This window comes from Cyanistes caeruleus, chromosome 1, assembly GCF_971803275.1.
Source record: "Cyanistes caeruleus chromosome 1, bCyaCae1.hap1.1, whole genome shotgun sequence".
NCBI classification, from domain to species: Eukaryota; Metazoa; Chordata; class Aves; order Passeriformes; family Paridae; genus Cyanistes; species Cyanistes caeruleus.
The window spans coordinates 89,847,881-89,871,563 of NC_141701.1; the positions used below are offsets into that span (position 1 = coordinate 89,847,881).

The 23,683-nt window shown below is 38.2% G+C and overlaps 2 protein-coding genes across 2 annotated transcripts in view; one reads left to right on the forward strand and one right to left on the reverse strand.

The window, feature by feature from the left end:
- ATXN1 (ataxin 1) overlaps positions 1 to 23,683 on the forward strand; it is a 474,819-nt gene that overhangs the window by 41,661 nt on the left and 409,475 nt on the right. The window lies entirely within an intron of this gene.
- The window catches only part of CAP2 (cyclase associated actin cytoskeleton regulatory protein 2), a 69,994-nt gene that overhangs the window by 36,499 nt on the left and 9,812 nt on the right, over positions 1 to 23,683 (reverse strand). Inside the window, exons 2-4 of the mRNA XM_023919693.2 lie at positions 21,147 to 21,271; positions 17,494 to 17,594; positions 353 to 430 (exon numbers count right to left, since the gene is read on the reverse strand). Of these exons, the coding sequence (XP_023775461.1) occupies positions 353 to 430; positions 17,494 to 17,594; positions 21,147 to 21,270 (303 nt within the window). The 5' untranslated portion in view covers position 21,271. The remainder of the gene's footprint in view (positions 1 to 352; positions 431 to 17,493; positions 17,595 to 21,146; positions 21,272 to 23,683) is intronic.

Here is a 23,683-nt window from a genome sequence, read left to right on the forward strand (position 1 = left end):
CCTGGAAGGCTAGCAAATAGCCATTCTATTCCATGGCACTTCCAGCTTCCAGAGAAAGACTGATCCCACTTACAACTGTAAAGTGGACACCTCCTTTGCTGTCTTCATATGCATTAGTACATAAATCATAATAGATGATAATTATGATCTTAGATGCATTAGTACAGAAAAGATTCTTAACATCCAACCATGGCTTTCTGATTATTACAGCACCATGCTTATAAAAGTGAAAACAAGTCCCTAAGTGCACTGTATAAATAAAGGAACAAACAAAGCAAATGCAGGATCAATAATATACGGGAACACAGCTTTTTATACAATGCCTCTTGAAGCTCCAGGTCACTTTCCTTACCTCTTGAGGCTCTTGACATTGAGATGCTAACACCAAGAAAGATCTCTGCGCTTGGAAAGCAGCACGTACCATCTCTGCCTGTAACAAAAGGAAGAATATAAATTAAACCTTAGCCTGTAACCTCCAATGCCTCTTTGTGGCAGCTGAAAGTCAAGTGTGACAGCTCAAATCTTCCTTGCTGCTTCTCATCTAAATCACAGCAACACTGACTGGAAGAAATGTATTAAAGTAATAGCTTAGCTATAATTTTTTTTTTTTTTTTTACACCCAAGGTTAAATTCCCTATCTTCTTTAGACAGCAAATAAAATGAGTTGATAAGCAGGCTTTTAGTTATAATTCCTACGTTTAGTCACAGGAGGACTTAATTTTAACACTTCAGAGTATGTCTAGGCATTTAAATGGTGATGCTTATACCCAAGTGCAGGCAAGAACTTATTACCACAGGGAACAGCAATCTGCAAGCTTTGTGTTGAACTGCAGCTCAGGCTGTGGTGATATTCAGATGAGTTGAGCTTGGCACATTGGCTGAGGCACTATGCTGTAATTCATTCCTTGCCTGCGATCTGTGGGCACACTCTAAGATCAATGAGAAATCCATGAGAGATGGTTGAAGGTTTTTGGGCAGTTTTCCATTCACACAACTCTAGAATTTGGGTTAAAGCTACACATGACAGTATACTTACATGTCAGCAGTTTGGATGGGTGATAAATCTTTGCACTCCTGGGTGTTTAATAATGTTCAAATTTCTGTCCTTTTTCGTTTACTTGAGCCCTACACATTTTCTGTACATTCTAAACCATATACGTTGATTTGAATCAGTATTCTAGTATCACCTCTACCTCATCCAGGTGGATGAGTAGTGACTAGGAGAAAGCATTACTAGTATAGAAAAGAATTATTCATGACTAGTAAATATTGCTAAAGAAAAAACAAACCAAACCAAATGCTGTTAAGGTAACCTAATATGAATAGGTACATTCATAATCACTTTGTGAAAGGGTGGGGATGTGCACACTGTTTTTCCTTGGGGTTTTTCCAATCTAAAAAGAAAACAAGGAAATTATATATACAGACCATGTGGATGCAACTTAAAATACATAAAAGTCAGGAAATTTGATGTTGTAGCAAAGTAAAACAGCTAAATTGTGTTTATTCATCTTAAAATGGGATGGCATGAATAAAACATTATCTGTTAGGATGAAAGTCACTGCAAGGAAGATGGTAAACGAGACCCAACTTGGACAGTATTTGGGGAGAAAGGGATAATATGGTCTGACAGACTGAGATTTGGTAGGGTATAATCATCTCTATAAATAGATAAAGAAATAAGTAATAAGTGAAACTTACATTTTCCAGCCAGATACATAAATACCATCAATAATAGCAAGGTTCAGATATTCTTAGACATTTCAGATGACTGTTTTTTGATACAGAAATTCATAAAACAACAACATGTGGGTTATTTTAAGATTAGGGGAGGTTTTGTGTGTGTGAGGAGAACCTTGTAAAACACCTGAGTAAAAAGTGATGTTCCTGAGTAGGAAGTGAATATGAATTAATTCAGTGCTTCTTAGATTGCAAGATGGACAAAAATTAATTTGTAACTGAGTCTTGGTATAAGGCAAACTTTAAAAAAATTGAAAAATCAATGAAAGAAGATGATTGGTCTGAGGAACTTAATGATTTGAATGCAGGAAAGGATGGATTTACATTAAGAATGGAAATAATCTGTGTGCACTGTGCAGGAGAGAGAAATTGTAGGAAAGGGTTAGAGTCTATAAATGAACAAATAATGAAAGTAATATATGAAGAATAGGTACAAAACCCTCACAGAATGAGAGGAGGCCTGGATTATCAAGCAGAACTTCTTTTCAGGCATTGTAACACATACAAGTGAAGAAATGACGAATAAAGGCTTTTTTAAGCTACATCTTGCATGGGAAAATAAAACAGACATATTTTTTTAGCTATTGGAACAATAAAGAAATACAGCAATGAAGTGAGGCCCTGACACTGCTCTGAAGGGCAAGCTGGGCATGTCTACATCATTCTTGATGTAGAGATTATCTGTCGCTGAATAACATACTCTCCCCCAACTTCAAGGAAGTTGATGTATGTGAAGATATTGGAAAGGTAGCTAAGGTGAATGATTGCAAAGCAATGGGAAATACATAATTTGAAAGGGAAGTCAAATATATATAGCTCAGTGACAGAATCATTGGGTCCATATTATCTTTTTCCCAGACTACAGAAGACAGTTGCAGATGAAGGGAGAAGTAGAAAATATTTTAAATATATATTATCTGGAGATAGTACTAGATGACAGAAATATGCAATGATGGATTGGGCAAATATGCCCAAGAAGAGGGAGGGAAGCTATGTCAAGTGATATCATGACTGTTAGCTTGACTTTGGCACCATGAACATTTAAACCAGATTTGAAACAAGTGATTAAAACACGTTAAAATGATAAACAGGAGAAATTACCATGGGATTACCTGTGGTTGAAATAATTACTTTGTTTCTTAGACAAGAATAATTTTCAGATCCAGTATATCTGGGTATCATAAAATACTTATTGTGAGTCCTCACGGGAAAGTCATACTTTGAGTGAAAATAACAATTAGTATTAAAATTTTTTAATTGGATAAGAAGCTGGATATGCAGAGGCAACAACAAGGATACTACAGTGTGGTGTTACTTGAGAGAAGGAAAGTTGCTAGTTGTGTTTCTCAGGGATTAGTTTTAGGAGCAATCAATACGTTTCTTAGTGTCATAAGAGCAAGACTTAGGTGTGCACTCCTAATATTCTTGGGCAAACCAAGGTTAGGAGGTCTTAACACAGTCAAAAAGAACTCACTCATCACTTAAGAAGAGTAAGACAGTTTTGTTGGCACAGATAATAAGAATTTGACAAAATTTAGCAATCCTCCATGCTGTCCCTTTAAAACAATCCATAGTTCTGGGTGTAAATATGGAACTGATTCAATGGAAATGCTGAAGACTGGAAATCACAAGTATAAAAGCCAGGAAGGTGGCTTTGTGAAAAGAATGTATGCAGTTCTACAGCAGATGTGGCAAAGTATTTTTCGTATATCTACGGAAGTGTTAGTACCATTGGAGAGAACCTCCTCTGGAATTCTGTGCACAGAATTAACACAGTAACCTGTGTTAAAAAAAGATAAGCTTAAATCAGAGCTGATGCTGAGACAATCTACTTGGATTTTTAAAGCAATGAGTATCTGTCACACAAAGATAAAATTTGAATTTCCCTTATTCTTCTTAGCAAGACAGTGGCTGAGGAATACAATTCTTTCTCATAGACAATGTGAATAATAGAGAATGAAGAAAATGGCAGAGTCAGCACATAATCACAGGACTGAAAATTGGGCCATGTGTAAATGGCATCCCAACTTTATAAGATTTCCAACAACGCAAAAAGTGAAGTTCAGAAGGGATCTTTCAAATCCCTCCAAAGAGGCAGCATTATTTTAAGACAGAGCTTTAAATGTTGATCAAACAGATCATGCATGAGCAAAGAGTCCTTAGATACAGAAAGTTAAGATTGTTTATTGGGTTCTTGAACACATATTGAGCCATAACATCAGTGAGGTTTGAAAAATATGTCTGTCTGGCACTTTGTCTACATTGCATTAAATACACACTTTTGGTATCCCACTGGTCACTATGGAAGCTGAAGAGGATTTTTTTTCTCCACTCTAAGTACAAAGAAACAACTGGTTTCTTGTCCCAGTGTTCATTTCTTTTTGATGAAGCACTGGAATTTGGTCAGAGCTGGAGACAGACCATTGGATGATATATACAGATGTTCCTAAAAGACTGACATTCCTTGACTATGCCTCATATGTGTGTGAAAACTATTGTCAGATGTGGAATCAGGATTAATTTCTCCTCCAGAATTGTATTACTTCTTCTCTACTGCAGAGTGTGGCCAAGGCCACTTTCTCAAAATGTCTTGGAACTGTCTTTTAGAAATCTTGTGCTATTGAATGCACACAAGCCATAGGTAACACTATTTTGAGTTATCTGTTCTATGTTTAAATGGTGGCTTCTTCCAATTTTTTTATTATCCAAAATTTATTACAAGATGTTTGAAACATTCAGTTGTCAGTGGACTATGTATTGATTGTGAGGCTTGTGTTATGTACCCAAAATTTATCCAGTCCCAAAAGCTTTTAACTGTGTAGGGATCAGAGCAGCCAGATCTCTCACCTTTGAATGTAAATCTTAATCAAAGGATCATGCTAACACAGTATTTGCATTTTACAAGAAGAATTTTATAAGAATTCTGCCACAGTGACTTCCTTCTTGCTGCAACAGCATTAAAAAGAGCTGTCAGAGTTTTACTGTTTCTGAGCATGCCGTAATTCATTCCCTGCATCCCATCAAAGCAACAGAAGAGCTTCTCATTAGGAATGCATTAGTTCAGTCTATCACCATTCCACTTCTTTCTTGTAGTCTTCCAAATGTGACATTTCATTGCTACTCCTTGTGCTTAGCAAGCCAGGCTGTGTAACTAAACAGGCAGCACTACAGTTTTGGAGGGAGGTAACTCCTCCATGAGACCCCCTGCAAAACCAGCGAAGACTAGTGAGTGAAAATGCACCAGAGGGGATCTTTCTCAACAACTTGTGTGGCTCAGAACAAATCAGCTGAAACTCTTTCAGTTACATTCAATAAAGCCTGAGTGTCAAAAATAGAGTAAGAATCATGAGTAAATTCATCAGAGTAGAGTATACCACAACTTGCACACATCTATCTGCAGACAAAAATGGACATGTTTTGGAGCAATAGCAAATTGACATCTAAGAACTTTGGGTAATCCATTTGGCATTCTTGGGATTACACACAGACACACCAATCATCAGACAGATTCCTCAGATGAGGTGAATATTTTGAAGATAGCTAATTCCTCAAAGCATTTCCTACTCTGCTTTTTAGCAATTTGTTCTAGAGGCTGGAGGAGATGGCTGTGACTTTGGACCTGAATTCCAGGACCATGTGGAGTTCCATGCGCCACCACAATTTCCCCACTGGTAAAATGTGGAATAATGCATCTTAATCCTTGACCTCAGGTGTGTTTGACAGCTGACTCAGGTGGCTGGAAGAGCTGAAGTTTGACATGTATGCCATGACAGCCCAGTTCCATGCTGTGGAAACCTGTGTCTGACTACAGTGAGTGACCTCTGTCATCACTGCAGTATCAGCATGGATTGGTCTCTTCTCAGTTAAGCCTGCAGAGGTTAATGAAGAAATCATATAATCTTTTAAATAGCAACTGGTTTAACTGTCTCTGTCATAACATAAAGCCAATTTCTGATATTTGTCACAAGCCACCGCTTGAAAAATTGCCAGAAGCTCTGTGAGAGATGTCTAATGAAGACAATGCTGCTGATCTGTTTGAAGGAGCATGAGTACAAAATCCACTCAAACTTGCACTATTTCAAACTGAGTAGAGGTAGATGCACTGGACCTGAAGCTTAAATTCCAGTTTGCTTTGGTGAGGTTCAGTTCTCCACAGCACATGTGGGTTTAGGATCTGCCTCTTTCTCATTTGAAATGTTCTGTTCAATCTAAGTTGACCATCACTCTGGTATCCAAGTATCAATAAAGAAAAATATTATTTATGTGCCAAGCAAGCTATGGCACATGAACTCAGATCTCAAGTTACATGTAAATTCACTAGTTGAAAAAAAAAACAAAAGCTAAATAGAAGAGAAACAAATATAAGATTTCCTAATGTAATTTAGTCAAGAAAATTACCCTACTGACCTTATAATACTGACTTTGTCAAATGTTATTGTATTTAATACTGTATTTCCTCGAAGTCATAGCATTTAAAAGCACAGTGCAAATATCAGAATCCACTGGAGTTCTATTGCTGGAGAATATTACACATCTGCACATGCTAACATTAACAGAGATAACTAGCAAATCGAAATACAGTTCTAGATAGTAAAGAGGACACAAGGGAAAAAATGGGATTTACTGGTCCTGAGTTCAAAATGTAGTTTCTGCAGAAATAATTACGGGTCCTTTGTATCTAGCAAAAGACACAATGACTGACTGTAGTTTTCATTTCAACAAATGAAAACTACAGATGGAGCTTCACTGACCCCAGCCTTTCTCTAAAAGGGACAGCACTACCAACAGAACAGACAGTTTGTCTTTTACATTTTGCTTTCAAAAGCCTCCTCAAAGTGAAGTGGTGAAGTGGCTGCTGGCTTGAAGGGAGAGGAAAGAAATGAAAAAAGAACAGAATTTAAATTAAGATGGGGCTGCCATAGAAACTGTCCAGGCCAGTTAAATAGACAGTATTTATTTTGAACAGTTAATTGGCTGACAGAGATTTTGTAAAACTGGACCAAGCTTTAAAGAGCCACTGGCAGTTCTTCAAACAGCACTTTTTACTCTGGAAAATGAAAAGTAAAATAAGAAAAAAACTGTCACCTTTCTCTCACTGGTCCATGTAGAAAAAGGGTTGAAATTCAAGTCAAAATTGAAGTGAGTAGGAGTTTTGCCATTGGTTTTGACAGAACCAAACACCATCTGAGGTATTTTATTTTCTATTTTCAGACAGATACATTGACTACCACCAATCAGCTGTCCCCTATACTGAGGTTTTTGGTGTTTTTCAGCCTTCATGGCTATGTCTGTATTAGGGAATCTTTGTTAAAATTTCTCAGCATTGCTACTGCCTGTGCACTACCAAACACTGCTATCAATTGTATCGATGCTGTTCTCTCTGGATGTTTGTATCTGCCTGTGTATTAAACACTGTGTCATGTAACTGTGCACAGTTCTGGTCAGTATTACACCTTCCAGGGTAGCATCTGTATCTCAGTTCATTAACTTTACTTTTTAGTAAGCTTCACTGTGACTTAAACCACTCAGCTCTTAACTATGGTGGAGTTCAAACCATCACAGTGCTAATTAATAATGCAAGATGGATAGAATTGTTTGGGGTAAATTGTTGTTGCCATTTTATTCCTCCATTTGAAACATGAATTGCACAGATAAACTGGAATAAAGGATGTCTAAAGCCACAACAGGTTTTTTAACATTAGTTTCAATATTACTGCCTTGGGTAAAGTATATACATGTTCTACACCAATTACACCAATAAAGTTTGCCACAGTGTTCCAGAATTTCCTTGAAACTCTCTCATCTTTGAATGGTATATGTTTTTCTGAGTGATTTCAAGGGACTGTTAAATTTAAAGCATAATGAATACTATTAAAATGTCAGTTCTGTCAATTAATTAATTACTAATATTAGCAGCAGACACAGTCAATTATTTTGTTCATCTATCACTGCTTTAAATGGATATAAGTATTTTGCTTTAGGGTCATTGTGGCTACTTATTGCCAAGTGAAGTGATAGGAGATCATATTCTCTAAAATGTCTCAAATACATTTTGCCACCCATAAGAGAAAAACAACAAGGCCAGACCAAAGCTATTAACTTTGCTGATGCTCTCCTAAAGCTCAGGCTGCTTTTTTATCTTCCAGATTCACAAATTCTTCATGAATCTCTTTGACAACAGCCAAAAATCTATGACTTCCTTGACCTTTGTTCACTTCAACTTTTACACAGAGGTTCCAAAAATAGATGTAATGTAATGATAGTTAAGGATTCCAGAAGATTCAGCATAGAAAAATACTGAAAATTGTGTGCAAAAATAAAAAGTCCATTCATTAATCAAGATGTGGTCTATTTCAGGCTCGAGTGTTGGTGGTTTTTACACCACCTTTTTTTCTGAGCAGTTCTGAAAATGTTCAAGAATTCAAGTTTGTCATTTCCATCTCAAAATCCTGCAAAGGTCCAAGTCAACTGATGGAGATTTCCAAGGCATCTAACTCCACAGCACACAGCCATGGATCTACATTTAAAGGCCTCCACATCAGTAGAAGTAAAAGGTGCTACTGTCACACTGCAGCACCTGATCTAGGTATAAGCACCTGGTCCCTGGTGCTTCTCTGCAGACCAGACACAGCCACAATATTCTTTGTCAGCTATGCGGGATTTGTGCAGTCATTTTCCGCCTCTCTAATATGTCATTAGTGCTCACCATAGAAACAGACAACAGATGAAAAAAGCCAAACATTTTAAAAACAAGCATAAAACCACCGTAAGAACAAATGGCTTCTCTCCAGCACAGAGGAAGCATCACTAAAATCTATACCAGGCCACCATTGTTTGCTGGAGCTTCCAATAACCGAAGACTGTCAATACTGTATTTTATGAGCATCAGGGTATGAGTAACAATGAGGAGTGATAAGCAGGATTTGACCTGCCTCAAATTTGTTAAATAACCCAGAACTCCTGAGGTAAAAGGCTTTTCCAGGGGGAATACATTTAATTAAAAACATTACATGAATATTCTCTGTGTTCCATGTCAAAGATCATGCCATGACAAAATGGTATTTTTTTTTTTTTGTAATTTGTATTAGGGAGAGTAGACAGAAAGCATCCCAACCTGCACAGGGAGGAAGTTTGCCACAGTCTTCCTGAGAGAGCTCTTACAGCTCTTCATCCTGACTAGCCTACAAAAACAAGGAGGTTTCTCAAAGAGTGATGGCAAAGGGAAACCAGCTCAGTTCAGGATTTCACTGAAGAACAGAAAGTGGGGTACATTAAAGTTTCACAGTCCTTTGAAGCCTTTAGTTTCTCCTGTTACCTGGAGCTACATTATGCATCTCTGAAGAAGTGCATTACTTCTTTAAATAAACAGGACCTACACACAATGTACAGAAGTAATGAAGCCTAAACTTTTTTAATACCAAGATCAACATTTTTTTTTTAAATTTAGGTACATTTTTCTTTACCATGAACATCTGAGCTCTGAGTTCTTTGGAAGACCTGTTTGCCAGCGTTGAGGAACTAAGTATTCATGGAAAGACCTAATTTCCTGGAGGAAAAGCAAACCTATACTTCCTCCATGGAACACATCTTGTAAGCCAGTACATCAGAAAGCCACAGAGATATCAGGGCCTGCAGGTCTCACAGTGATCTGCACAAACACAACTTTTGCTGCACTGATTGCAGGCACTCTTGTTATGTCTCTGATGGGCTGCTTTGACCTTGAGGCTGCTGGTAAGCAGCCCCACTCTCTAGCCCCAGCTATTCTGTCAGAAGCCCTTCTCAGTGAAGGTCCAAATCCACACTTAAGGAAATTTCAGAAAAGCCTTTACAATTTCACAGGCCTTAGGATGTCATAGATATGTCCCTGATTTAACAAACACAAGTTCTAGGAAGTTCAGATGCTTCTCTCTGTAAATTAAAAAAGTTACAACACTTCTTGAGGTATTACCTCATAAATATTCTACAAGCAGTGTTCAATGAACACCCTTCTGAACTCATTTCTTGACTTTTTCCGTCTGACAAGTCGCCTGATAAAGACTGGGGACTCACTAATTTCTAAGAAATTGTACTATTTTTAGACAGAAAGCTTGGACAAATAGGTTCTTATATGGAAAAGACTTTTTGTATGTTCTGTCTCTCATGCACTTCAAGACAACTGGTGACATTGCCCACACATCTCACTCTGCAAGTAGTCCCACTGAGCCCCCTGAAAGCAACTCAACGGCTGAAAGTGCCAGAACTTGTCTCCTTGTAAAATCACTTCCACTTTTATCACCTTGAAAGAATTCTAGGCCCCCAACCAAAATTTGCTAACATGGAAGCCACCTCAAAATTTAAACTCAGACATCTCTAATAATATTTAGTATTTCTTTCCACTTGAACCATATCTTCCTTTTCAGAGGTGCTAAATAACAAAAGCCTACTTGTACCTGGAGAAGGAACCTAAGCCTCTCCGAAAGGCAAGGATGTGATTGAAAAGCAGATCTGAACTAATGTGGTTTTTTTTAACAGAACATGTATTAAAGCAAAATGAAAGAAATATTTCAGCCTCAAAGTTCTACATAAAAATCCTAAATTAATCTTTTTACTGTATCTCTGGGATAAAACACATAATTAAACTTATATATTAAACCAATACTTAAACTGCTTTGCAGTTCAGATTAATTGTGGAAATATATAGTTCAATTTATGGGTGTCAGTAGACTAAAAGAAGTTTGCAGTGACAGTGACATGGTTCAATCTATCCTAATGGACTCTTCAATGTTCAGAAATGTGACCATATTGATCATGCAATTCATATTGGATAAAAAAAGGCAATGCACATTTGTGGCCACATTATACCCTTGTCCCTCCTGACAGCACTCCTAGCTTATTTAAAACAACATTCAAACCACACACTGGTTTCCCTTGTGGCTTAATTCTCATTATTCACTGAACTCCTTTTTACTAGAAACTGACTGAAGAGCCAGATTCTGAGCTCATTGTTTGGTTTTTTGCTGACGACAATGAACAGCCTTCTCAGTTTCCAAGCCCAGCATTTCTATACACTCAAAACAGTTGCAACCAACTAGCAAAATAAAAGCAGGTCAGGGATGGGGAGGCAGATGAGTGAAAAGAGTGTACACGTGCTCTTCAGAAAGAATGAGACTGAAAATTAATAAAAGACTTACTCATAGCCTGGAGCAACAAATGACATCATTCAAGCATGTGTCCCAAAACAGAAAAAAAAAGGGGGGGTCAAAAAAAAGTATTCCTGGATGTGAATTTCTCAGATTGAAACAAATGAGTTTAAATTTGTTAAATTTAATTAACAAATTTAAAAATTTGTTAAACTTTTAAATAGGTTGTTATTCCAACCCATAATTTTCACCAGAGATATAAGAACTATAAGCACCAGTAAAAAGAATTTTCAGTCACAAGAGGTTCATGATGATGACAACAGCAAGGATGCTGTCTTTGTTTTTCTGATGGATCAAGAAAGTGTAACTTGGCAGTGGTTCACTAGAAATTACTGCTGTGAGAACCACACACCTCACTGTTGCGATGGTGAGTGTCTGAGATGACTGCTACCTATGCTCTCTAGATCCTGGACTGCTTTGAAACAGAGAAAAAAACAGAAGTCTGATTACCTTACCAAGGCTTCCTCATGGACCTTGGTTTGGAGCCAGCTCCATATATCCAACCCTCCCCAATACGTTTTCTCCTGACATTACACCAGCAAGTGTCCTAAGCAATGGCTTTTCAACAAGCTCATGGAGTCACTCTCACACTGTATTTGTGGCTATGAGTGCAGGTGGTTCACACTCTAAAGCCATCTGTGATTTAGCTCGCTCTTTTAGCCATGTAATTTTATCACCTTATGATTTCTGGTTAAGCTGACACAGTTGTTTTCAACTTGTGGAACTCTTATGCCTCTAGTCTGTACACTGCTTCTCCTGGAAAAACACCAAGAAAAACTGGTTTCCTGCCAGCTGACTCAAATATTCTCTTAAAGGGCTTTGATGAAAAAAATTTTATAGAGGATAGCAAAATTAGCATGAGCTAAAGCATATGATCAGTTCTGACTTTGACTTCAAATGTCCAAAAAGTTAATGTATGCTTTGATTAATTGCTCCATTCATTAAGTAAATTGATTGGTAAAACATGGACCACCTTATATCTAGTTTGAACACTCAATACTTATGCTGAATTAATCTGGTCAATTAAAGAAACCTTCACAATCAGATTTTTTTTCTTAAGAGCAACTTATCTAACATTTTCTTGGGCAAACATGATGGATTTTTCTTTGTTTTCACACTACATATAAGGTTTCCCACTCAAATAATTCTGGTACCTTCTTCTAGCATCCTTGGGAGACCAGAAAATCCCACTGTACTGAGTAACCATATACACTTAAAATTCTTTTTAGGGGGCAATAGTCTTAGACCTTGGTATAAAATGGTCTGTAATGGTCCCTGAACAACTGCACTACTTTAAAACCAACTGCTTATGGATTAAGTCAGGAACTACTCCATTTGCAGAGAAACCCCATGAAAACAGGTTATCAATAACTCTTGACAGCCTTGAGTATTTGTGTTTCTGATTTCTTATGTTTCTGAGGAAATGCCAAATGGAATGTTATCATGATATATTCCCACAACTATCCCCCCTAAATTTACAGGTGCATGTTTCTTGTGCCTGCAATACACAACTAAATGCCTAGTACTGGCCACCATGGCATTTATTTTTCAGTACTTGTTTTTGACTTTTATCTCTTCCTTGCCTTTTTAAAAAATAAGAAAAACAAGTGGTATTTACTGCAATGTCAGAGTCAAGAAACTAACAGTCTGATCCAGGTCCCATCAAAACAGTCGGAAAAACTCTGACTCTTTCAGGGGGTGGTGTTCTAGACTTGTAATGGACAGGTCCTTCATGCTCAGGAGCCATCTTTATTCCCAACCAGGTGTCTTTCAGTCCAAGAGGTGCAAGCATGTCTGCACACTACTGCACCTGATTCAATAAATCCTGCTTGTTTTGAAAGCCAGACACACTCCCTAGGCCATATGGGAAGTTGTCCTTTGGAACAAAACAATCAAAAGTTGTAAAACTCCTAGAAATGTCAGTTTTTTTCTGAACAAAACTCTAAATTAGCCTCTTGGCTAGATTGTATATATTCAATTTCCATCTTTCTTTTACTATTAAAGTGAACATTCTTTATTGCTCATGTTCAGAAGTGTCTTGTAGTACATATATAAGGTGAGAAACCCAGCTGAATTAGCATTACAAAATCAACTTTAACACTGACAGATTTCCAAAGCTGATGACTTTATTTTATTTTCCCTTTTGGTGGACAGCATTACCGTTTTCTACACTACTAAGTCTCTTTCTCTTTGTGTGCTGTCCAAAACATGTCTTTTTATTCCTTTTTTATGTATTCCATTTTCCCCAGTCCTGAAGTAGCATCTTGGTTTGGTGTTTATTCCATGTAGTAGAAAACACATCTCACAGAAATGCAAAGGCAGCCTGACAGCAAGGTTCTCTTTGGGCATGTTGACATCATCCTCCTCTCTGAGCTCTAATTCAACTTTCAACACAATGCCTAAAACCGCACAGCCTGAGCACAAAAGATGAACACGAGAGTACACTTGTGCATTCTGCTGCCCTGTAAGCAAATTGCCTTGTTAATGAGGAATCAGTCAAATAATGGGTTTGAAAGTCTGCATTTAGATTAGCTAAGAAAAAGTGCAAAAGTGTGGTTTTTTTGGTGTAGCACAGACAGCACCACATCCTGTTCAAAGTTCAGGGCTATGAATGTCATTGACTCACTCTTCGGCATCTCTCACATGAAAAGACAACATGTAGCTATTTCACGTGTCATAACTACTCTTCGGAAAAAAAAGAGGAAGACAAGACTTTTTAACTTCACTGATCATCCAAGCCTGTGTGGCACTTTGCAAAGAGCATATATATCTCATAAAACATACCTCCTGCTTTCAGCTCTCTGTTTATATTTATGTGGACTTTACTGGGCAGAAGAGAAGAATGTCACTGCTTTCATGTAACAGATAAGGAAAAGCAATTCTCTGGGTATGTGCATATGACATTTGTGGGGTGCACATTGCTTTCTCTGCTCACCATGATAAGAAACCAGGGCATGCATACAGAGAACTCCTGCAGACTGGATAATGTGCTGTGAATTACTTCTCTGTGCTACCTTGTTCCTGCAGTCATATATGCAATGGATTGCATCTAAACTCTCTTCCAATAAGGAGCAACTGAACCAACAACCACTTCATTTCTGAATGCTCCAAGCTGTTTGACCTCCTGTCTTGAGCTCTGAATTTCAGCAACTGGAAGTTGATGGAAGAGAGGAGGAAAAATGCATCCATATTTTCATAGTTTTCCATTCCAAGATAAATAACTTGGATGAGAGAAGAGGGAACATAAATGAATCACACAGATAATCTGTTCTTTCAACTGGTGGGGTTGGGAGGTTATAAGATTTTTACAAATAAACATTTTAAAAAAAGGCAAGTATTAGCTTATGTGTTTGACAGAAGGCTGTAATTATGCTCTGCTCTGTACCACATAAAATACTAAAATATAGAAATGTGAGGTTATCTATCCTTCTCTTGTAGAACCAGTACATTCTCTTCCTATCGTGATGTCTCATCTGGTACATTACTCAAACTCAAGCCAAAGTATTCCACCACTTGAGATAGCATATAAACAAAAATAATGTGAAGAAGCTCATAATAAACACATTACAAAAACCTGCATCTTGGCATTCTAAAGTCTTGCTTTCTTTACTTTGCCAAGGCAAAGAGCCCATCAAACCTGCCTGAACCCAGCTTCCTCACTGGGACACAATCTAAAGGTGGACTTCCACAAGCATCTTCCTTGTCATCCTTAACACATTTTCTGCAGTGCTGGATTCATGGCCTGTGCTGTAGAGTCACAATCTGTTTTATACTGATTTTGAATTTCCCTCATTCTGACAGAAGGCCAGTTTTTGGTGTTGGCACATATGGTGAGTCAGCTTCAGGGCTGCTACAACCTGTAATGGTTGGTGACAGCCTCCAAGACACTGGTATGTCAAGCCAAAGACAGCTGGTTGGTAGCGGTCCTGGCCACATTCACTCTTTCACTGATTTCACATGCTCTACAGTTATGACACGGACAGCAGAAAGTGGTTTCATAAAATCTGTGCCTGTAGCAGACTTTGTATTTCATAGAAATATCCATATAATCACCAGGTCTTTATTCCACAGTGATAGAACAAGGAAAAGATCTTAGCTGCTCAGGGTAATTTGTTTTAAACAGAATATGTAGAAGCCTAACCATTCTGTCTTTTAAAAAGTAGTTAATTTCTTCAGTGCAGTTGGCCTCAGAGATTCACCACTACATGTACTGTAATTTGAATAAGAAATATGTTGCTCTCAAGATTGAGCTTAAGCAGAACTCTGATAAACTAATCTTTGTAAAACCCACTGTGCTGCTGTGTTTAACAGAGCCAGAAGCTAGCTATTAGTTCTTCTTTATGGCTTGTTTGTTTTGTTCTCTTTCAACAGACTTTTTAAAAGTACAGCATGCTGAAAAAAATAGGAACAAGGCTCCCCAACAGATATCAGTTTTGTCTGAATTCTTCCTTTTGCCAGGCACACAAACCACACAATCGTTACAGCCATCAGAATGAAACACATCATATTAAATCCCTCATTTCTTTGGCATAATAAGAAGTCTCTTTTTCTCTCATATTACCATTCTAGTCTGTCAGGTATGTGAGGTTTTTCAGGGCAACAGGTGTTTTTTGAAATAAAATACAACCTTCCCTTCAGCTCATTATATGAAAGAGACAGCAGCTGCAAGTATAATGCTGAGGACACATGGTCTATAAGACACCCAGAAGAAAAATACTCCTTGTTCCACTTGTTAAGGTAAAGCACAGATGTTGCTTCAGTGATAAGCATGAGCATAAGGCAACCAGTCTGCTCCACACTGTAAATCCAGAATCTAAGATTTCAGAATATTTAGTAGGCTGCAGTCAGAATCACCAGTTTCTTTATGTAAAGAAAGCTAATGTCTAAGCTCATAGCACTAACAAATACTCTGTATCACAGCTTGCATTACACTATCATCAACAATATGCTAGGGACTGTCCACAGACTTGGCTGACAAATTATTAATAATCTTTTATATGGACTCAATTATGAGTATGAAATAGTGACAAATGCATAAATTAATACACTTGCTGATTTAATGGTTTAAACATTTACAGATAGTTTATATTAAAGAGGATTTAGCAATTTAGAAGGTTAAATGCAATCCCTTTCCCTGCTTAGTATTGGTAGTAAGGTTATTTTTGTATCACTCAGATCTAAACTGTTGAGAAATCAACTGCAAAATAATCATGTCTAATGAATGTAAAAACCAAGCTAGAATCAATCCTTTCCAGGCAGAAATTCTCTGTTCAGTTATGTTCATAATTTGTCCTCCAACTCTCTGACCCCCCCCCTTTATTTATTTTTCCCTAGTTTCTCTGCAGAACAATGTACATATATTGTAGTTTACAGTATAATTGTCTAAGCTTTTTGAAGTGGAAAGGGAGCGCATCATTTCCTTAGAAAAACAAAGATCATCTAGAATTGCCTGGTCTCCTTACTCCCTCCTGTTTTCTACGCCTAACTAGGTTAGAAACTCTGCCCTACAAACCAGAACATGTAATACCACAATAAAAAACACAGATCACAGAATAATCCAGTCATCTCTCTCTGTAAGTAGACTGGTTGCTTTGGTTGTCCTGAAGAATATTTATGTTGGCCTTGCAACATGAATCTCAGTAGTTTGTAGGACTGACTGTTTTTCTGGCTACAGTGTTTGTTAAGCAGAGCAGCAGCAGCAATCAACTGGGAACTGTACACACAGAGGAAGGCCTGATGGCATGGATCCACTAGAAAAGTCAAAAGCTTCAAACTCCTTCAGATCCAGCTTGCACTGAACCCAGATTTTTTTGTGCATGGGATGTTTTTCTTGGTTTTTTTTCTCAAATCTATACTGGTAAGCTGTTAGTGAGTCCATCCCTCGTCAATTCTACCACCACCCATTTTAGGGAAGACCAGCTTAAAAAAATAAAATGACACAAGTTCTGATCACAAGGTTAAGATCATAAGGTTAGGAAGTATTGTCATCATGAAAATGATGCCATAGTACTTCCTTGCTATAACTTATGTTTCTAACAAAAGGTCATTTAAACAGCTGAATCATTTTTTAGTTTGCTACACTCTTACAAATTAAAGACATATCAGTAATAAAAACAAACAACCAGAAAAAAATCTCTGTATTAATTGGAATGATGATACACATGACTCGAAAACAACCATAGGAAGTTATCATTGCTCGAGCCCACCTGTTCTTTGCTACTAATTTGTTGGCACATGCTCTTAGTTGTGTTCCTGTCTTGCAAAGAGCTCAGCAGCCGACAAAACTATTCAAATTGCTTGTGACTGGGAATATTTATATATTTTGCATTCTATGGTGTTCAACTTTGGTGCTGTAGAAGGCAAGCAATCTCTTCTTATGAATCCATACAACCTTGTGCCCTTCCCAAACCAACTGTTCTCAGTGTGTTACACCAAGCTATCACTACTACAAGAATTAATAACTTAGTTTATTCTGCTATTAAGACACTCCTCTACTCAGAAATCAAGGCTGATCATACTGATTCCAAGACTAGTACACTTGTATCATCATGGGAAAATCTGTGTAAATACTTACATGTGTCTTCACGTCACCTTCAAGAATCTTGCTGTACCTGAGAAACTCAGCAACACTTCCATTCAGCAGCCTATCAAAGGCTTCCACATATGGTGCTATGCCTGCAGAATAGGAACATTCCATTATAATGGGTTCATAAAGTATATAATGTATAGGATATGTGTAGCAGATGGAGGAGATGTATCATAGAAACCGAGGAGATTGATGTAACTTCATTTCTGATTTATGAAATCAGTGAAAAAGGATGTAAAATTATTTTCATCCAAGACAGAAAGAAGAGAAAAAAATCCTACTCTTGGTAGAACTTGAATAGGAACTTGAAGAGAATTTCCTGTGTATAATGTAATGGGAAGACTCCTTTGTCTTAAAATAACATGTGCTAAAACAAACATCTCCCATCCCTTCAAAGGAGTGACCTGAGAAGTCTAACTCTCTTAACAAAATTCCCCTATTGTACTTTAACCAAATATTGTCCCCTAAAAAGAACCTGCACTGTACTTAACAAGTTAACAACTATTTTTAAATTACCCATTCCTGAAGATCTCTGTGTTGTTTGGTGGCTTTTAATAGCAACCAATTCCATTTACAGTAAGAGAGTCTTTGGAATGGGTTGACAGTAGATTTATGCAGTGAGATAAGGCTTTGTAATCTCTTCATTTTGTTGTCTCACCTTGCAAAACTGTCACTGGATAAAGAAGGCTCAAACAAGTCATTGAGATGACATATCCCATTGACTATATATATGAATTAAGCTGCTATTTTCAATATAGTACACAGAGCAGTTTCCTGATAAAGTGGACACTCAGAAAATGCAGATGGGCCTCAGTTCCTTAAACATCTGGCTTCTACATGGCATTATGTAGTAGTTAAAATGGCAAAAATAATGTTTCCTTGGATGCTTTACAACCCTCTCTTTACTCCCTCATGTCCTGTCTGTGCCTCAGAACCTTCTCCAGATCTAGCATGAATGACACACACGTGAATCCATGATTTATGTAGGATCTGAGAGAACAAGGTTAAAATTCTTCCCTGCCTCTCTCCCTCATTAATGAAGCCTGAAGAGGTACCAGGCCTTCCCCAGAGAATTTTCTTTAACCTTTTGACACTCTATAACAATTGTGTTCAAATTCATAATCATGAAAGCCCTCTTTATTCCACAAGAGTCATCTGGCTCCATGACAGAAAAGAAGACAGGCTCTGGCAACTGGAGTTTGCAGTGGCTTGTGTGGAAAAGAAAATGTAGTTAGTCAGCTAGGTGGGATTTCAAGGCTCCTTTTGTTCTCTTGATGCCATTCACCTATAATTCTGAGGAATTTCTGGGCTTTCTTCCATATTAAGTGTTTGTGTGTAAACCCCTCAAATTACCTAATGCACAAAAGGTTTTAGCTGTGGAGATGCTTTCCAAAGCCCATTTATGTTCTTTGCAAAAATCTGTGTTTGTTTCCGAAAGAGTCATTGTAACATTTTCCTTTAGAGCAGAGTTTTACATAACAGTTCATCAAATTGTCCTATGCAGAACTAGAAAGCAACTATGCTATTTTTTACTTTTCAATGCCACTCACTCCCAGGAGCATTTACTAGAATTTGCTGTGGGCCATGCAGAACAACAGAATGATTTATTTGCAATCCTGCTGTTGTAATGCCATTTAGGAAAACAGTAAAGGTACAGATCTCCCATTCTGTTTCTAAAAATGTATTAATTGAAAAACCAAGGCTGATTTTTTTTTTTTATAATTATAATTATGGAATGGTCTTTTAGGGGATGGAGGTCATGGTTGAAGAAAGAAATATACCTCCATTTCAACTGGAGATTTAAAAAAGGTCACACTCTGGCACGAGTGTCAATTTTGACGGAGAAAAAGGAAAAAGAGACCTGTAAGACTGTTTCCTTTGCAGTGGCTGTGTTGGTATGCAAACCTCTGCAGAGGCAGAGTGGTGTTTGGGACACTGTAGGCACAAACTGAAACTGAAACCAGTCGCACAAACAGAAGACTTTCCCAACTGCACCAGCAAAAGCTGATTCCTGAGTCCTTGTGTGAGACAGCTCTGCATGGAGACATCACGCAGCCTGGCAAGCACTCCATGGTGCTGCTCATCTCAGCTTCTTACTGCAGTCTCCCAGTGGGTGTGTTTTATAACCACACTTCAACAAGACTTCTCAGTTGATTTCTTCTAGAGATCTGTTGGGGCGTTCAGGCTCTGCTTCCCTGGGGGTGAATCTTTCCACCTGAGCTCTTAGGTCAGGTCAAGAATATAAGCGGTTTGCATGGAAGTACCTGGCATGATGAGTTATATCCTGCTCTGAAAGCAGCCCTGGTTCTGCAATACTGTGCTTTGGATAAATACAGGTTCAAATAAATGGACTCATTACATGACTGAATTCTTTGAGAATGGCACAATTCTGAGTGGTGCCTGATTTATCTGTCAGTTTGTACATGGATTGTACTTCTCCCTGACTTTGCTACAGTTTACTAGCTGCCTAGGTTTTCTCTGGACTGCAACCACTTTTTTACTGAAGCTTCCTGTGACTAACTCATCTGCCATGGAAGGCTGCTGGAAGTCACTCTCTTCCTGCCACAGAAACACACTGCTCTCAGTCAGCTGCTCCGCAGCAGCTGCCACTTTGCAGGCCCATGGCGTACAGTTCAGGCATGTGTTGATTGGCATAGGGGACAGTACAGCAGCTCACACACTTCACTTGCTGCTGTGTCAGTAAAGGAAGCTGCCTACAACTTTCCATGTGTTCTGAAGCTTCTGTACAGCAGCTGAGTCCATGCTGGGATGTGCTCTTCTCTACAGAATGCAAGAAAGGGCAAGGAATACAGAAAGCAAAGAACATGAATCTAATAAAGAGGTGTATGTTTGGCTTCTGGAAGACTAAACAAGTTTTGGAGAAAGAAAGAGCACTTCTATTCCACCAGATTTAGAAGTACCACATATGTAAAGTTATTTAGCCTGTAACTTTCAGGTACCACAAAATTTAAAGTGTGAAAAAATATGATTCGATGGTATGATGTGAATAGACAAAGAATAGGGTTTTTTTGGTATATTCTCCAAATATACCAAAATGTAGTGCTTTGGAGAGCCACTTGAGAAAAGAGAGCTCAAGAGATAACAATCTAAGGCCATGGATGTATAGCAGTCCTTAATGAAAAAATGCTTCCTAATAAACTCATATTTGATTAAGGATGATAAACTAATTAAGTGTGTCTGCACCGTGAAATTCAGAGAGAGCTGGCAAATCAACAGTGTTTATATTGGTAACTTCTATAGGATTATATATGCTCTACATTTAGGGGATGTCTCATTTCTTCTGCTAATTAGCCTCAAGCAGACATTTTCACCTGGGGTATTATTTACAACAATGTAAGTTGTAAATATAATTGCTAAAATGGAAAGAGTAATAAAGTTTGAGACATTGAGTATATTTAAGAAACAGTAAAATCATGAATTTTCTAGGCCATATTAGTTTAGAACTGTGCAAGCTACCAAGCTTGTCACGTGACATTTCTAAATAATTTTTTAAAAAATATTACTTTATTTTGATACAGAATTTGTAGAAGGTGGGATCGAATTTCCTCTTAGAAAACAAACATACATTACTTGCAATTTTTTAATAACAGAGAGATAGTACTTCAAAATAACATACTTACTTCCATTGACTCCATTGATGCCATCACACTCCATTCCACCAGATCTCTGTGAATCTGAAAATAATGATTCAAGTCGAGTCACTGCGTTCTCCAATCTCTCCATCAAGCCATGAGTCTCTGCCATTCTGAAAAATTCATTATGGATAGAAACAGTGTTAGACTCCTCTCAGTAAAGTTCTTGCTTCATGCTGCAGTTCTGTTCATCTTGTGGCTTTTTCTTTTATGGTAAAACTCTCAATTTTTAAGCATTGTCTTTCTGGCACATAACAGCTGCAGTGAAGCAGCTGACAAAGGGTAACTTGCTTCTTTGTCAGCAGGGAATCAAATCAGTACTCAGCTCTGGTTCTTCCTTCTAAGTAACAGGTTCCAACCACTGCTAGCATAGCTTTTGACGGTCTGCAAGTGAACAACTTACGACAAAATGTGTATATATGCTCCCAACCAGATCCTAAGATGACTGGAATAGTTATAGGAATAATTGGTAAAATCTTATGCCTACAATGACTTGAATCTGCATTTACAGAGACTAAAATACAGATGCAATCAATATTCTCAAATTTTTGACAAGGTTCATTCTTAAATTTGCCTTGGTCTTTTATGCTTTGTACTAAGAGTCAGCCACTTGACTGAAGACTACACAAAAATTCAAGGTCTTCTGTTTATTTTTCTTATATGATTTACCATCACTTTTTTTCCTACAGAAGTATCCAATATGAACCAGTGTTTCCCAAGCTTTTAAAATCAAATGCTAATTAACATCTGGATAGGAAAATAAATAAATAAATAAATCTAGAGTACTAATAATAAAGTATTTATTAGAGTACTAATAAATCTAGTACTGCTTGTGCAGTACTGCTGCAGTGCTTTTAAGATTAAACAGAAATTAGGTTACATTTTTAACAACTCACACATTGCCTTCTTTCCTCACAATGTGATTATCTGCTCTCCTACATGTGAGGCAGTGTAGGCATTGACATTTTTGAATATTGGCCAATCTCTCAGGGAAAAAAGTGCTATATACCATTCAGAGTGAGAAAGAGTTATATAAGCAAAGGCAAAGCTATGTTTAAATCCCCTGATTTAAAGGGAGTTTAATGTACATGTTCCCCACTTAAGGTTGTGAGTGTTTGATTCTGGTGACATTCAGCAAGGGGTGTATGTGGTGATGATGGCTCTTGATTAACATGATCCCTGTGGCCAGTTCCATCCCAGCCCCCACACTAGGCTGCATCCCCTACCCAGCACCACAATGTGCAAAAGCAGGAGCAACGGGGGAATGCACATCCCCAGCTGGGGCAAGCAGGGAGCCAGAGGCTCTCTGGAGTCATCACTGTGTGGTGTTCTGCCACAAGACATTGATTCCTGCATAGCTTGGAGAGTAGAACGGGTAGGCAGACAAATGGAACAAATGTGTAAGTGTATTAGTTCCTAAAGAACAGCCTGCCAGAAGTGCTAGCATTGCAGAGATATTAAAGCCTAATAGCAGATTCTAATGAACTGCACCACTATGCAACACTCAGCAACCAAACCAAACATTGCTGCTTCAGTGTCTCCACAGCCAGTGCAGAATGCCTAAATGTCATAATTAAAAAGTAAAGTAGCATGGAAAGAAATGCTTTCACTTACAAACTAGTACTAATAATTCTCATTAATAAAATATAGTGATATTTTTCTTCTAAAAATTTAAGCATGAAAGGAAATTAGCTACTAGGAAGGTGGAAACACATGCAAAGTTCTTGTGCTCTTAGTCACGCTGCCTTTCAGACTAGGTGGGACCTTCAGACTTTACCCTATAAACGTAATGAGGTTTATGTTTGACCTAAAAGTGAAGTAGAAGATTTTACAGCACAAAACCCTTGGGAGAACCATTCTCGTGTCAAAGTTTTGTCTGGAATTCATGGGGTTTTCCTATTTCTATTAAATAAAAAATCAAACCCCCAAAAGAGGATGACATTAGACAGCATGTATATGAACAGTGTAAAATTCAGATGGGCTCTCTTGTCTTATCACAGAATGGGCCAGGTTAGAAGGGAGCCCAGAGGGGGTCATCTGATCCAACCTTCCTGCTCAAGCAGGATCATACCAGAGCACATGGCACAGGATTGCAGATGGTTCCTGAATACCATTTGTGAAGGAAACTCCACAACCTCTCTGGGCAACCAGTTCCAGTATTTGGTCACCTGTACAGTAAAGAAGTTCTTCCTCATACTCAGGTGGAACTTCCTGGGCCTCAGTTGCTGCCCATTGCCTCTTGTGCTATCGCTGGGCACCACTGAGGAGAGCCTGGGTCTGTCCTCTTGGAACCCTCCCTTCAGTGGACCCTGATGAGGTCCCCTCTCAGTCACCTCTTTTTGAGGCTGAACAGGCCCAGCTCCCTCAGCCTTTCCTCATGAAAGAGATGCTCTTGTTGCTTGATCAGCATTGTGTCCCTCCACTGGACCTGCTCCAGGAGCTCCATGTCTCCCTTGTCCTGAGGAACGCAGAACTGGACACAGCAGTCCAGATGCAACCTCACCAGGGCTGAGCAGAGGGGTGGG